This window comes from Tursiops truncatus, chromosome 14 (genome assembly GCF_011762595.2).
Source record: "Tursiops truncatus isolate mTurTru1 chromosome 14, mTurTru1.mat.Y, whole genome shotgun sequence".
In the NCBI taxonomy this organism is placed as follows: Eukaryota; Metazoa; Chordata; class Mammalia; order Artiodactyla; family Delphinidae; genus Tursiops; species Tursiops truncatus.
In genome coordinates this window covers 58,222,951-58,238,659 of record NC_047047.1, presented here as the reverse complement: position 1 = coordinate 58,238,659, position 15,709 = coordinate 58,222,951, and the positions used below count along the sequence as shown (strand labels likewise).

The following is a 15,709-nucleotide window of genomic DNA, read 5'->3' as shown; positions in this document are numbered from 1 at the left end:
AAGAGAAGCCAGATGTGAGCCAAGTCTTTTTTAAAACAAACAAAAAAAACTGTCCAGATAGGTTGAAATAATTTGAATCATCAACTTGCTGGATCTTCTATTACCTGAGCTACACTACTTTTAATCTATAAAATTCATTTATATTGCTGAAAAATTCTCAAAGGAGCAGCTGAACAGATTTAAAATGGCAATGATTGAGTTGTGGCAGCCTGTATTTCCTTCCCAAGTGTCAATCCCATGACAGTGTAGAGGCCCTCTCAAATGCAAGTGCCCCATCTCTCCTGAAGATTTATAATGAGCATCACCAAAAGTGCTTTTTTATATGTATTTTTTCATTGTCAGATAAGTAGGTCAGATATTATTGTTCTCGTTTTACACAAAAGGAATCTAAGGTTTAAAAGTTCCTTTAAAAATGACTTGCTCAAGGTCACACAGCTTGTTAGTGGCACAGCTGGGATAAGTCAGTCCTTACAAGTTCTAACCCAGTGCTCTATTACACAATACTACCTTCAAAGTTACTAGGAATTATTTTTGACTCATCCAGAACAACCAGAATGTAGTAAGAGTTTGTTTCCGTCCCTTCTTAATTCCAATATATTATCTTGGTACGTGTATAAACTGTGCCTTAATTGAAAAATACCACTCTTCCTTGCAGTTTATTCAGCCACCTGTCTGCCAGCACAGATATTTCTTTCAAGAAGCTTTGGGAGCTGGCAATATGTATACACAGTCAAAGCAGGATTTTTGGTTGATATGGTATGACTGTAGTCCAGACAGACTATAATCCAGGTTCTCCCAGTAAAGTCTCTCCCACTTAATGGAGATGTTTTTTAAATGCCTATGATCAATCCCTCTCACCTCTAGAAAGCCAATGGCACAGTGAGATTTTCTTGTGACTACAAATGTCTAGATTTTTCTCAAAGCCACATAGAATTTTGTTTTTTCCTTGAAGCTTAACTACCGTGCTTCTTTTCTCCAAGTCTCGAAGTTAGGATCTGTGTACTCAAGGTATTTCTTCAAGTTCAGACAGGCTCATCTTTGAAGAGCAGTTTTCAAGATATCCAAACCTAACACCTAGGTGTGCCAACACAGTCACTCCCTGCCCGCCATCATGGCAACCCAACCCATATCCTGGGCCCATCCACCTTACCCACGATCTAAGCAACAGGTGGTTGGCGGCATTTGGGAATCCCATGGAATGGAACCCCTATTGTTAGGAACCACCTCCTCAGCTAGCTTTATGTTGGGATGGGAAGTTCTTACCCTAATCCAAGCTATCTGACCTAAACCATTTTTTTTTTTTTTTTTTTTTTTTTTTTTTTTGCGGTACGTGGGCCTCTCACTGTTGTGGCCTCTCCCGTTGTGGAGCACAGGCTCCGGATGCGCAGGCTCAGCGGCCATGGCTCACGGGCCCAGCCGCTCTGCGGCATGTGGGATCCTCCCGGACCGGGGCACGAACCCGTGTCCCCTGCATCGGCAGGCGAACTCCCAACCACTGCGCCACCAGGGAAGCCCGACCTAAACCATTTTTAAGGTTCGTCACATGGGGGGCGAGGGAAGGGGAAATGGATTAAGGTAGTCAAAAGGTCAGGAAGGAAGTCAAACTTCCAACTATAAGATACATAAGTACTGGGGGTATAAGGTACAACATGATAAATATAACACTGCTGTACATTATATATGACAGTTAAGACAGTAAACCCTAAGAGTTCTCATCACAAGGAAAAAGGTTTTTTTTACATCTTATTTTCTATCTATATGAGATGATCAATGTTCATTCACTACACTTACTGTGGTACTCATTTCATGATGTATGTAAGTCAAATTATTATGCTGTACACCTTAAACTTATATAGTGCTGCATGTCAATTATATCTCAAAACTGGAAGAGAAAAAATGATAATTATGTGAAGTGACAGAGGTGTTAGCTAACACGATGGTGGTGATAATCATACTGCAATTTATAAATGTATCAAATCAACTCATTGTGTACCTTCTATATGTCAATTATAATTAAAAACTTTTAAAAAAGGATCATCACATGAGCATTCATGATGCAAGATACTGGGTAGCCTAATCCTTTCCCTTATTCACCAAGACTGCTACAAAAGCAAAATAACTAGAGAATAACTAACCTGATCAATCTATCTGAATAATTCAGGCAAAAATAAAACTGTTACTCAATTAACAATTTTACCTATTGATCTTTTTTTTTTTTTCTGAGGATGGGAATGGGGGGGTTTGCCCTGAGAACAGTTGGATAGAACTGCTCACTTCCCAAGTGAGGCTAAAGGATGGGCCTCACTGTCGTCTGGATTTTCTAGTCAGGCTTACTAGGTGGTTGGGACTAGATACTATATTTGGTAGTACATGGGGCTATGAATTAGCTTCCCTGTGCTGGCAGAGCAGCAGGAGAGCAGCCAGGGCCTGCATGGCTTGTTTGGGGACCTGAATCAGGCAAGCGTGCACTGAATTCCCTGGTCAGGTGAGGCCACAAGTTTTGCTCTGCAGATGGGGAAAGCCATGGGCTGTGCTCTCTGTTCAAGTCCCACTGTATGTAGAGCTACTGGATGGGCTACACAGCTTCCCATATCCTCTGGTTAGATTCCCTGGTCCGGCAGGTTGAAGGCTGTATTCGGCAATCACCAGGGCTATAAATTAGTTTCCCTGCCTGTGTGCAGTGGGAGAAGCAGCTCTAAAGCTAGTAAAGCTCTTTGTTATCTTTTTTTTTTTAATTGAAGTATAGTTGATGTACAGTATTATGTCCCTACTGATTACAACAGCCCCCTTCCACAAGTGGTAACTGCTGGGTCAAAAAAGAATCAGAAAAAATATCACCGTTGAATAAAACTGTATTCTTTAGCAAACTATGTCATCTAGCCTAAACTCTACATTGTATCAATGTGGAATTAGACTAGGAACCATCACTGCAGTACAGGTCTCTCCTATCTCACAGTCTCTGCCCTTTCCCTTATACACAGTCACATGCTTACCTGCTCCTCACTGGAAGAGCATCATGGCCCATGATACAGCTCTAGGTTGCAGATCAATCCAGTATGTCACACCTGGTGGCGAGGAGGTTGAGGCTGAGGCTCCAAGATGTTATCCCTGTACATTCTCTAGAATTTATAACCCACGTGGTCCTCAGTCACACGTGATGGAAATAACTCCCCAAAGCAGTCCCGCCTTCCTCAGAAACATAAATAAACTAAGGAAAATAATAGGTTTTACTGACTCGGAGACTGGTGTTTTGAGCAGAAACTGTAGGGAGCAAAGATTACACAGCAGGAAGAAGTACAAGAGGTGGTAGAACTATTTTAGTCTCTCTGGTCAAGGGTGGAAATTTCAGCACAGATATCAGCACTTTGCTGATAGGTATCATGGCATATAAGGCCTTTGTAGGACAAGTCTGAATTTGTGCTAGCAACAGTACTGTGGATGTTACTTTTAACAGTCTAAATAAGAAAAGCTCTACCATGATTGCAGTCATTGACATTTGCATCAGTCCTATTTTGTATTAGGCAGAAAAGTTCAGGTTTTATCACATATCACACAAGGGCCTAAAACAAACGCATTTGCATTCTCATTTTGTAACCAAGCAGGACCTTTCTAGAACAGAACCCCCAGCCCCCACTCCTCACCCCCGACCCGTCTTCTGCCTGCTTTTTTTTTTTTTTTTTTGGCTGCATTGCTTGCATCTTCGTTGCGGCGAGTGGGGTTACTCTCTGTTGCAATGTGCGGGCTTCTCATTGCGGTGGCTTCTCTTGTTGCGGAGCACGGGCTCTAGGCACGCAGGCTTCAGTAGTTGTGGCTCACGGGCTCCACAGCGCAGGCTCAGTAGTTGTGGCGCACGGGCTTAGTTGCTCCACGGCATGTGGGATCTTCCCGGATCAGGGATCGAACCCATGTCCCCTTGCCTTGGCAGGTGGATTCTTAACCACTGCACCACTAGGGAAGTCCCCTGCCTGCCTTTGCAGAAAAACTTTAGCCTCCTAGGCCTTTCCCAAGTTCCAAAGAATAAATTTAATCAGAGAAGTGAGAAAACGCAGAAACAAAGGAAAACCGTCAAGCAAGACAAAATAATAATAGTTTAGCCATTAAACAAAGTCAAGGACCTTTAGTTCCTCCTCAAGGGCTATAGATAATATTCTGAGCCATAACCTTTGAGCTGTTTTGCAGATAATGAAAGCCTCACCAGGTGGAAAAAGTTAACTGTATGCTGCCCACAAGCATGTAGACCCCAGATGGGTTGGAACCAGAAGGTTGATGATGTTGATCCCCGATTACCTCACCACCAACCAATCAGAAGAATGTCCATGAGCTGATCACACACACTGCAACCCTCTCCCTCAACTTGTCTTTAAAAACCTTTGCCTGAAAGCCATTGTGGAGTTTCGGTTTTTTGAGCATTAGCTGCCTGGACTCCTTGCTTGGCGCCCTGCAGTAAACACTGCACTTTCCTTCACCACAATCTGGCGTCAGCAGATTGGCTTTACAGTGTGCGGGCGAGTGGATCCAAATTTGGTTCGGTAACAATTTTAGATAAAAGGCTCCTAATGCCCTCTGAAGAACTTACATATATAAGTGTTTTTGTTTCTATGTATTGTTTTCTATGTAAATCAATCTCTTACTGAATTCCTCTTCAAGACTTTGAAGCAGCTATACATGTTAGCACACAGGTGAAAGTCTAAATAAAACTGGGTAGAGTGGGTAAAATAGTTTCTTAATCTTCAAGGAAATTTTAGACATATTCACGAATATGTCTTCCTGCAGGCCGAGACTCATTAAGTCAGGGTAGCTCAAAACATAGTAGAGTCCCAGCAGAACCTGAACTGTGCAGCCAGTGCATTACTTTGGTTTAAGAACACAGAGAAATTCTAGTTTCTACTCATGGAATCATCCCCTCCCCATCTCAGATCCTTTCCTAACTTCTCACTGTGCACACGACCCCAGTCTCTCCTCTGGCCCCAATTCCCCTGATAAACAGTCCAGGGTGACTGGAGCACAGAAGCTGTCAGCCACCACAGCAATATAACCATAAGCCAGACCTGGAATTATATCCCCACACCCCTCTCTCAACGTATCTAGCCAGGTTAAAGAGCAGCACTGTATTGGCCCTTGTTTGAATGGAAAGATTTCTGGGCCAGACTTTTTTTCATTGTAGTAAAATACACATAACATAAAATTACCATTTTAACAATTTTAAAGTGTACAATTCTGTGGCACTTAGTACATTTACAATGTGGTTAACAATTACCACTATCTAGTTCCAGAACAGTTTCATCACCCCAAAAGGAACTCCTATACCCATTAGCAGTCACTCCCTATTCTCCCCACTCCCAGTCTCTGGTAACCACTAACCATTTACCAGAGCAATTAGTTTGGGCTAATACAGCTAATACTGTATGATCAAAGTAACCTATGTTCACAGTGGTTTTCGTATGCTGTCTAAATTACGGTGACTTTAGTTCTATCCTCTTCTGTGTATCATCTTTTCTCTTCCAGCTAGTTTCTCTCAAGAGAGCAAAATGACTAGAGCAAAGCCAGGCTTACCTCACACATGCAAACCATGTCCCTTTGGGAGAGCTTCTCCTCACCGACTCTACCACAAATCCTAGGCTTCACTATTTTTGGATTAACCTAGATTCACTTCCTCAACCCAGAACAAGATTACTGTGGGTTTTTTTTTTTTAAGATTTTTTTTTTTTTATGTGGACCATTTTTAAAGTCTTTATTGAATTTGTTACCATATTGCTTGTTTCCTGTTTTGGTTTTTTGGCCCCGAAGCATGTGGGATCTTCGCTCCCCAACCAGGGATCGAACCCGCACCCTGTGCACTGGAAGGCGAAGTCTTAACCACTGGACCACCAGGGAAGTCCCCAGATTACTCTGCTTAAAGCAACGGTTCCCAACCTAGACAATCTGACACCCTTTTATTATGCTGAAACAAAATTCTTGGATAATACCTACCTAACTACCTACACACGCACACACACACCATTTAATGAAAAAAACAAAACAAAACCCTAACTGTAATATAAGGGAGAAATAAAATTATAATAAAATGCATAGTGATACATAAATACTCAGGAATGGCTACAACAGAAGACAAAACGAGATGCATTTGACCACTACAGATGAAAACTGACCCTGATACGTTGCAATGTCAACTCAAATAGCACTTGGATGATGTAATTTTCCAAAGTGGTGAACAACTCTTGGAAATATTCCAAATAAAACAATCCTCTTTCCTTGATTTATTAGATAGCTGCATTCCTAGAAAATTCAGTGTACTGTATACAAAAATATTTTGTGTTTACAAATATAAAAGAGAATTACTTTCTAGGATAATATCTGACGGGATACTGGAAAATCATTGTAGGGCAAGGGACAATTTTTCCTGATCTCTGTCAATCAAATATTTATAGTATCCCCCATGCTGTGAAAAAGCACCCCTACAAACTGTCAAAATGTCCTCCAAGGGGGCGGTAGCTTTGTTATTAAGAACCACTGGGCTAGGGTTTCCCTGGTGGTGCAGTGGTTGAGAGTCCGCCTGCCAATGCAGGGGACACAGGTTCGTGCCCTGGTCCGGGAGGATCCCACATGCCGCGGAGTGGCTGGATCCGTGAGCCATGGCCGCTGAGCCTGCATGTCCGGAGCCTGTGCTCCGCAGCAGGAGAGGCCACAACAGTGAGAGGCCCACGTACCGCAAAAAAAAAAAAAAAAAGAACCACTGGGCTAGAGGGACAAGACTCAGTCAGGCTCACTCAAACCTTGATTACTCTACATAACAGGGAAGGGCGGAGGCACAGCAATACCTACCATTTCTAACTTCCTCATTCATAAATTAAACCTAAGAGAATTTCAAGTGTTCCCTCAGATAAGAGGCTTTATATTGAAGAAACTTTTACTAGTAAAGCAAAATCCACTGTATTTGTTCAAGTTCAAAGCATGTTAAAATTGAGGTGGCAAGGAAAATGATAAGCTTACTAAAATAAAATAGATCATTTTAATTAACACTTGAATCCATTTGGTGGAAATGCTAGGTTTTAGGAAAAAGCAATGACATCACAGATTAAACAGCCACTAGATTTAAAATCCCCAGCAACTTTTTTTTGGCTTAAACAAGAATCATGTCTGCACACTCACTTACTTTTTGGTTGATATTGGAAATCATTATAGTTAAAAAAAAAAAACCAAAAAACTCTGAATAAAACATGCTGAGAGACAGAACCTATGAACCTTACATTTTCATTTCATCAAATGGCCTTGTTTTTTTAAGGCTTAACTCTATGAGCCCAACCAGCAGTACTATGAATAAGAACCTCTCTTTACATGGCCCCTCAAATGGACTGAAAGTCTCTTGGGCCAGACAGCCATATGGAGACAGGAAGGTTATTGTAAGTTACCTTTCGTACAAGGACCTTTGTCACCTGAACTTTTTAAGTAAAGCAAATCTTGTGCTTTATATTCCTAACTATGGAAGAATGTTCTGCACTCAAAATTTCTTTATTCTAGAAAGAGAATATCACTGATAACTACTAAGAAGCATTTACCCAGCAACCTATCTATTCCTCCAGATAGCAATGTAAAGAAAACATGAAACATAACTGACCCCATTTAGTCATTCTTATCCTCATCTCTCAGTTCAGTCCTAGAAAACATACTGTTTAGATAAATCAAATCACTAAGGTGCTGCTAAGTCTCATGTCAGCTGCAACTGCAAATATTTTTTATTTGGTAGGGTAATACCCTCTGCAGGAAAGTAGGAATTTTAAAAGGCAGCTTATATTCCGTGAATCACTTCTGTAGATTTATTATCAAATATTTCATGGGATTTGGATATGGAATCGAATTTCAGTATTAAAAAAATAAATTCAAAACTACTATTTCTTTACAGCTATAAGACCTAATCTTTAATGTTCTCTTAAAAGCAGAAAGATAACAAAGGGAAAAATGTTGCTGGTGTTGCCAAAGCAAACTCCATTAACAGTGGTGATACTCTTGGGCTTCCCTGGTGGCCCAGTGGTTAAGAATCTGCCTGCTACTGCAGGAGGGGACACAGGTTCGAGCTGTGGTACCGGAAGATCCCACATGCCGTGGAGCAACTGAGCCCATGCGCCACAACTACTGAGCCTACACTCTAGAGCCCACGAGCCACAACTACTGAGCCTGCGCTCTGGAGCCCACGAGCCACAACTACTGAAGCCCACACGCCTAGAGCCCGTGCTCCGCAACAAGAGAAGCCACCACAATGAGAAGCCCGCACACTGCTCGCCATAACTAGAGAAAGCCCATGAGCAGCAACAGACACCCAATATGCAGCCAAAAAATAAAATTAATTTTTTTTAAAAAGTAAAAGATTAAAAACAGTGGTGATACCCAAGTAAACTGTCAAAGACATTACTGACAGCAACAGAGTAGGACTGACACACCAGTGCATAAATCAGCAAGGCCCAACCTACCAACTCAGTTACATCTGAAGAATTTACTTGTCACTTTGGTGGGGAGAAAGCATTAAGATAGAATTCATATCTAAAAGTCAATACTACTTAAAGCAAATATAAATTAAATAAGCCCTGTCACCATCCACAGGTTTGTCTCCTAAACTTTTAGGCACAAAATAATCTATAACACTGACATCCATCTTTATTTTCAGAGGAGGGCAAGGGAAGGAGACAACTATTGCATAAACTCACAAGTTACCTTTTAAAATTAAGACATAGCAATTTTGCAACAAATGTAGAAAAGTACTTATAGAAGAGGGAAAAAAGCTTCATTTATTGTAAAGTCAGGTAAACTTAGGTACACAGCCCAGTATCATACATTTATAGTTCATTCACAGGTTACCTTTGGCGTAACTTATTGGGTTCCATGATAAGAGTCTAAAATGCTTCTAGATTGAATTTAAGATTTTCTAGATCTAGAGGGCTAAAGGGACATTGGTCCATTGCTGTCAAAATTCAATGAGAAATAAATGTTAACGTGTGTGTTTAATTTCCATCTAAACTTTCTATTCAATAGCTCTTAAAAATTTTTTAAACCCCTGCATCATTTCTAAAAGGATTAAGGCAAACTGCTTTTTTTTGAATTTTGTTAAAATTCAAAATAAAGCTTTTTCAAAAGATCTAAATGAAACTTCTGTATACAAATTTGTTTAAAACTCTCAGGATCACAAAACTGCTATTGCCAACTATAGACTTCACAGTTACTCTAGGTAGATAAAACATATTCTCCCTTCTTTTAAAGATGAAAATAAAATGGCTAGCTCAGTTTTCTATTATTAAAAAGCTGTGAACCTGATAACATGTGTGTTATAGTATAGTCTCTCAATACAATGCTTAGTCCTTATATCTTACTTGCCTATGTATGCATTATGTTGTTTTCCCAAAAAAAGAAAAAAAAAAAAAAAACAGATCCAGTGGGAGAAAGAATGTTTAATAAATGGTATTGAAAGAAATAGATATCTCTGTTTGGAATAAAAATAAAATTAGATCCTTATACCTTGTACCATGTAGAAAAATACATATATTACTGATGGATTTAAGAGTAAAAAATAAAAATGCAAGTACCCAAAATTCTACATACAATTTTAGGGAGTTCACAGACTCCCTAAAGCCCATCCGTGGATCTCACATTACCTAGAAGAGGAACTGTTAATCATAACTTCTATTAAAATTTCAATGCCAAATACCAGATGTGTTTTCAAGATCAAGTCACATGCAACAAATGAAGATGAACACATTAACTCATTGTTGTAACTTTATAAAATCTCCAAACTGGAACTAGAAACAGAGGCATGTCAATACAAATGGACAATGACTTAAAAAAAAAAAAACAGTTTAAATAAGTTTGAGTGCATATTGTACAAGTGTATCCATATGTCTGTTAGCCTTTCAGAAATATAAAATCAGCTAAATCTGTAGTACTTAAAATTTCATATATGCAATGTTATTCTCAAACTTGATTAAAATACTTAATAAATACAAGTTATGTTTAATACGAATAACTGCAACATACTTAAACATCTAAACATATAATAGGAATTCTATAATATTAAAATGCAATACTTTCACCTGCATTAATCTCATACACAATGGAAAAATACTTGCAGATAATTAGCATTAAGAATGCAAATATATTTTCACTGTGGAAGAAAAATAAGATTAGAAATGATATATTTATGTAATCTACAAGAAAGCTGTAGATAGTCTACATTATGATATTCTATTTAAAATGAAAGCAATTCAATATTTAAGTTTACAACAAATTTACTCAAGGCAAAATATTTATTACAGGACAGGATATTGAATCAAAGTAAGCAAGGCAACATTAGATGAACCATTTTAGTTCTTTTTTAAAATGAAGTGTAGCTTTGAAGTTGTAATAAAGGTAAACATAAATTCTAACATGCTCTTCTCTTCTTATAAATGGGATGACGTAGAAAAGCAAAGCTTCAATGTATAGGGATTGGAACCATCTGTAAAAATTAAAAAACAAAGTTAATAGTTCCCTTAAACTTTCATGATTACCTTGAGTTAGCGGAGTAAATTACTGGGTTGGCCAAAAAGTTCATTCGGGTTTTTCCGTAACATCTTACAGAAAAACCCGAATGAACTTTTTAACCGACCCAATATTTCACCTTTTTATAGTACTGGAAGAAGGAAAATTTTTATGTAAGGTAAGGGCAAGATTTCTTTCGTTCATACCTACTAGCAGGTAAGCTCCATGAAGGCCGGAACTTTGTCCATTTTTACATTCCTATTGTTCTACACATTATTTGACACATAGGAGGCTCCCACAATCTTTTTTTAGTGAATTAGACATTACAGATAAATAGTATCAGGATTAGGCTTATCTAAGTCCAACAGCAAAACTACTTTGCAGAAAATATTACCAATGGTAATTACTCTATAAAAGTTAATTCAAATATAGCTTGGGAAATGGGTTAAGACTGAAATGTATAAGAAGATATCAATGAGCTGAAAAAGTTCCAGGAGAGCAAGTATTAAATCTCTGATCATCAACGGGGCATATGAATTTTAAAATTGCTAAAAAAAAAAAAAAGGTATAATCCACAAAAATACTTCAATTTTATACATTCCTCTTTAACTTTTCAGAACAGGCAGAAATAATTCTGGTATCTTAATGTACCAGAATTTTAGTATTAAAAGTTATCGCTCCTGGGCTTCCCTGGTGGCGCAGTGGTTGAGAGTCCGCCTGCCGATGCAGGGGACATGGGTTCGTGCCCTGGTCCGGGAAGATCCCACATGCCGTGGAGCGGCTGGGCCCATGAGCCATGGCCGCTGAGCCTGCACGTCTGGAGCCTGTGCTCCGCAACGGGAGAGGCCATAACAGTGAGAGGCCCGTGTAACGCAAAAAAAAAAAAAAAAAAAAAAAAAAAAGGTTATCGCTCCTTAAGGAAAAAAATTCCTATAAAAGAAAAAGCATATACATCAACAAATATTTGCAAGACACTGCAGAGGATAAAAAAAGAAATAATTGTACCTGTCTCCAAGGAGTTTGCAAGTCATACACTGTTTTGAATATATCTCAAATATACATATAAAGTCTTTTAAAATTTTCCATCAAAAATTAAGTGTTGACTCACTATTTAAAATTTGCTTTTGTGACTAAAGGTAAAATGAAAAGAGGTATTCCTACTTGTTTATTTTTTAACTTTTTAGTAAGAAAATTTTCAAACATAAAAAAAGTATATGGATCAGTATAATAAACATCCACATAGCTTCAATAATTGTCAACATTTGGCAGTCTTACTTCATCTACCTACTCTCCGCACACTCTTGAGGGGCTGGAATATCTTTTAACTTTTTTTTTTTTTGCTGTACACGGGCCTCTCACTGTTGTGGCCTCTCCCGTTGAGGAGCACAGGCTCCGGACGCGCAGGCTCAGCGGCCATGGCTCACAGGCCCAGCCGCTCCGCGGCATGTGGGATCTTCCCGGACCAGGGCACGAACCCGTGTGCCCTGCATCAGCAGGCGGACTCCCAACCACTGTGCCACCAGGGAAGCCCGGGGCTAGAATATTTTAAAGCAAATCCTAGATATGTTATTCCACCCATAAATCCTTCAGTGTGTATTCATTTTTTCCCCCTTCCACAATCATTCATCATCACACCTAATAAAATTAATACTATTTTTTCTCCTATCATTTAGAAAAATAAAGTTTCAACACTCTTCAGATCCAAGATCAAAGTAAATTACACAGCACAAACTTCAAAAGTTAAATACTTGAGTGTTCTTTGCACTGTAAAAAAGAGGCCATTTACCATTATAGAGAGAATAAACAAAGAGAGTGACAGTTTCATTTGATACAAATTAAAATAATGTGGACTACCATTTTTCATCTATCATATTGCTAAAATTCAAAGTCTGACAACACTTGGTGTTGGTAAGAGTGTTGGGCAGTTGGCATTTTCATATACCACAGGTGGTAGAGTTGTGTAACCTTTGTAAAGGGCAATCTAGAAACATTTACCAAAATATAAACCTTTTTGCTCTCCACTATGAGGAAACTGCCCTACAAACACAAAACATGCAACTATAAGGATGTTTACTGCACTAATAGAAAAACACAATTGGGAACAACCAGTGTTCATCAGTGGGGAAGTGGATAAATTGAATAAACTGTGGTACATCTCTACTAAAAATAGCTACTCTGTGGGGGAAAAAAAACCAGGGTAGCGTTGCACCTGCTGATAGAGAACAGCTCCAAGATATATTAAGTGAAAACAGCAAGGCACACAATAGTATGTATAGAAGAACCATTTTGTGTAAGTTTTTAAAATGTAGATATATACATTGGGGAGGAGGAATAAAAGGAAAAAGAAAGGTTAGAGGTTATAGAAAGCTTTAACTTTCATTTGTACCAGTATTTACTGTTTGAGTTTTTTAACCATATATATTTATCGCTTTCTTCTAAAAAGATCAACAGGAATTATGGAAGTCAGCCTCCAAGATGGCCCCAATGTTCCCTGCCTCCTACACCGGATCATGGTTGGTCAGTGGGACCACAAGATTACAGCATAAGTGATGGTATGTTACTTCCGGTATTAGGTTATGAAAGACACTGTGGCTTTTGTTTTTTTGGCCTTTTGCTCTCATCTTTCTTGAATCACTCATTCGGAAAGAAAAGAGCTACCATGAAATGGCCAATGTGGCTTACTGTCCCTACAAAGAACCACATGAGTGAGCGTGGAAGTGGATCTTCCAGCCGCCAGTCATAAGACTTGAAATGACTGCAGATTATAGCTGACGGCAGGCAGCCTCATGAGAGGCTGAACTACCAGCCAGAACTACCCAGCGAAACTGTACACAGATTACTGATCCTCAGAAACAGTAAGATAATAAATGTTTTGCTGTTTTAAGCTGCTAAATACTGCAATAATTTGTTACACAGCAAGAGGTAACTAATGTAAGAATTATGAGGGTTGTGGGATTTATATGCCTTTTTAAAATTCAAACTTCTCTGTATTAAAAAACAACCAATAAATATTACTTTTAAATTATCAACAATGTTTCTGATGGTAACTCCCACTGAATAATTATGACACGATTTTACTTACTTGGAACTCTTATCTGGTAGTGATTTAGTGCTGTGAGGGCTTCTACTGCATCAGTTTTGCATTCCCATTCTAACAGCCCAGAAAGTGTTTTGGCAGAAGCTAAAACAAAACAAAGAAACACAACTTCAGTTGTTATTTGCTTATCATCAAATTAACCAGGAAACTTAAAAAGAGAAAATGTGCACTTACGTTTTGCATCAAATACTTTATATTTGATGAATGTAAGAACTTCATGGTCATTACACAACTGTCAAAGAAATGTAAAACTCCATTAAAAATACAGCCAAAATAAAGATTCCTACCCTTTTCTCCCCCCAGAAAGTAAACTTTATGGTAGCATTTTAGTTTTGAGTATGGCATGAATGAATTAAATCAAATATGTTTTTAGATTAACAAGGTGCATGAGAAAATCAATTAAAATAGTGATATCCTATAAACTATGTATATAATTTTAGTGTTGTACAATAAAACAAGATTTGTAACTGAAATATATATTCTCAAAGCTGACCAGGGTTTATCGAGTACCTAAGATAGGGAGTAGTGTTCCAGAAAAATCAATTCTTTTCTGAAGCATTTCCTATAGTTAGGGAAAAATGCAGGGATATATAAAATTTTGTTATGGGTGAGATCTAAGGACATGGTAAAAGAACTTTCTGAATGCAGGACTAAGGGTACCTCATTCTAATTCCAACTCTCAAAACGACTGAGCCACAAAACAACAAAGAGACCAGTGAAGGATGGAGGCCAGAAAAGTACAATGGTCAAAGGATGTACTATATTAAGTACCAAATAAGTAACAGAATACCAATAATATCAAAAGCAGAAGATGAACAGAGCAAGACTTTAAAATGAGGCTAAAACATGATATATTTTAAAATAGGAACATTCTACACAATTTGTATTCCAGTGCCTACCTTTGTGAAGGTCTCTTCTGTGACACACAATGGAACATTATAATAATGCAGTACACACGAGGGTGGCTGGATTATATTCTTAGATGCTTGGCCAGCACTTGTAAAGCGATTATTTTTGCTCATTGCAAAATCCTTGTAGCTACTTGTACCATCCTCCAGCTCAAATATTTGACTTGGAACAACTGAATGTTGTTTAGACACACTAAAGATCGGAAAGGTAAGAAGTACAGAACATACCTTTGTTAGATAAAAAGCAGCAAGTAGGCAGTCTCAAAATGTTAACATAAAGGCCTGTATCAATCTTAACAAAAAAGGCATATGTAGCAATTTACAGTTTCAGTATTTACTAATATTTAAATTTAGTTTGAGTTATAATCACTCTTACAGTTTAGACATCACTTAGAAAGAAAAATCTATTGAATATATTTTCATATTAGAAAACTTTAATAAAAAAAACTTGCTCATTTTAACATGCTATTTTATGACCATAAAACTAAAACTAGGTATAATATGGAAAATCTAAATTATACGACCCTAAGTGTCTAAAATGACATCACTATAGCTGCTAGTTTCAGATATTCTAAAATGGAAATTAATGTCTCTAATAAAAAGGATAAGTATTTTTTAAATTTACCACTTAAGATAAATAATTACCAAACGTTAAGTCTTTTCCCAAATAATTTGACATTGTTAAGATGTGTGACAGCTCTTTCTACAGCATACTCATCACCCATTTCTACCAGTGCTGTACCAGGAATGGTCTTCATAAATTTTACCTGTAAATACAAAATCCCAAAAAGGTCAACATTTAATTCCCTTTTACAGTAACAGAATTTCTAAAAGGTACTATAGGTGGTTGATATCAAATAAAGAAGATCACCTGGAATCTTAACTTTATTCTGCTCTGCTATTAGACATTCTAACCAAAATTCAATAAAGTTTAAAAGCAAGACTACAGTTCTATTGTACAGCACACTAAAGAAGAGCATAGGCTTGCCTTGACTCTGCTATTTATTAATTGTGTGATTTGGGGCAATTTACTTCACTTCTCTGAGCCACAGACTTCCTTTTAAAATGGAGATAATAATAACATTTGGCAGGACTCATCAATATTTATTCATTCAGTAAGTATTTATTAAGTGCCTAACATGTTCTAATAAACATACTGTGCTAGGTACTGGGGATTTAATGGCAAACATAATAGACACAG

The 15,709-nt window shown here is 38.0% G+C and overlaps 1 protein-coding gene across 2 annotated transcripts in view; it reads right to left on the bottom strand.

Annotated features, from left to right (window-relative positions):
• Positions 1–8,754: 8,754 nt before the first annotated feature.
• The window catches only part of HNRNPLL (heterogeneous nuclear ribonucleoprotein L like), a 37,424-nt gene continuing 30,469 nt past the window's right edge, over positions 8,755–15,709 (bottom strand). For both annotated transcript variants that reach the window (XM_019942802.3, XM_019942803.3), the window contains 5 exons: positions 15,154–15,275; positions 14,500–14,701; positions 13,775–13,832; positions 13,586–13,684; positions 8,755–10,480 (listed from right to left, as the gene is read on the bottom strand). In XM_019942802.3, coding sequence (XP_019798361.1) covers positions 10,425–10,480; positions 13,586–13,684; positions 13,775–13,832; positions 14,500–14,701; positions 15,154–15,275 — 537 coding nt within the window. In that variant the 3' untranslated portion in view covers positions 8,755–10,424. The remainder of the gene's footprint in view (positions 10,481–13,585; positions 13,685–13,774; positions 13,833–14,499; positions 14,702–15,153; positions 15,276–15,709) is intronic.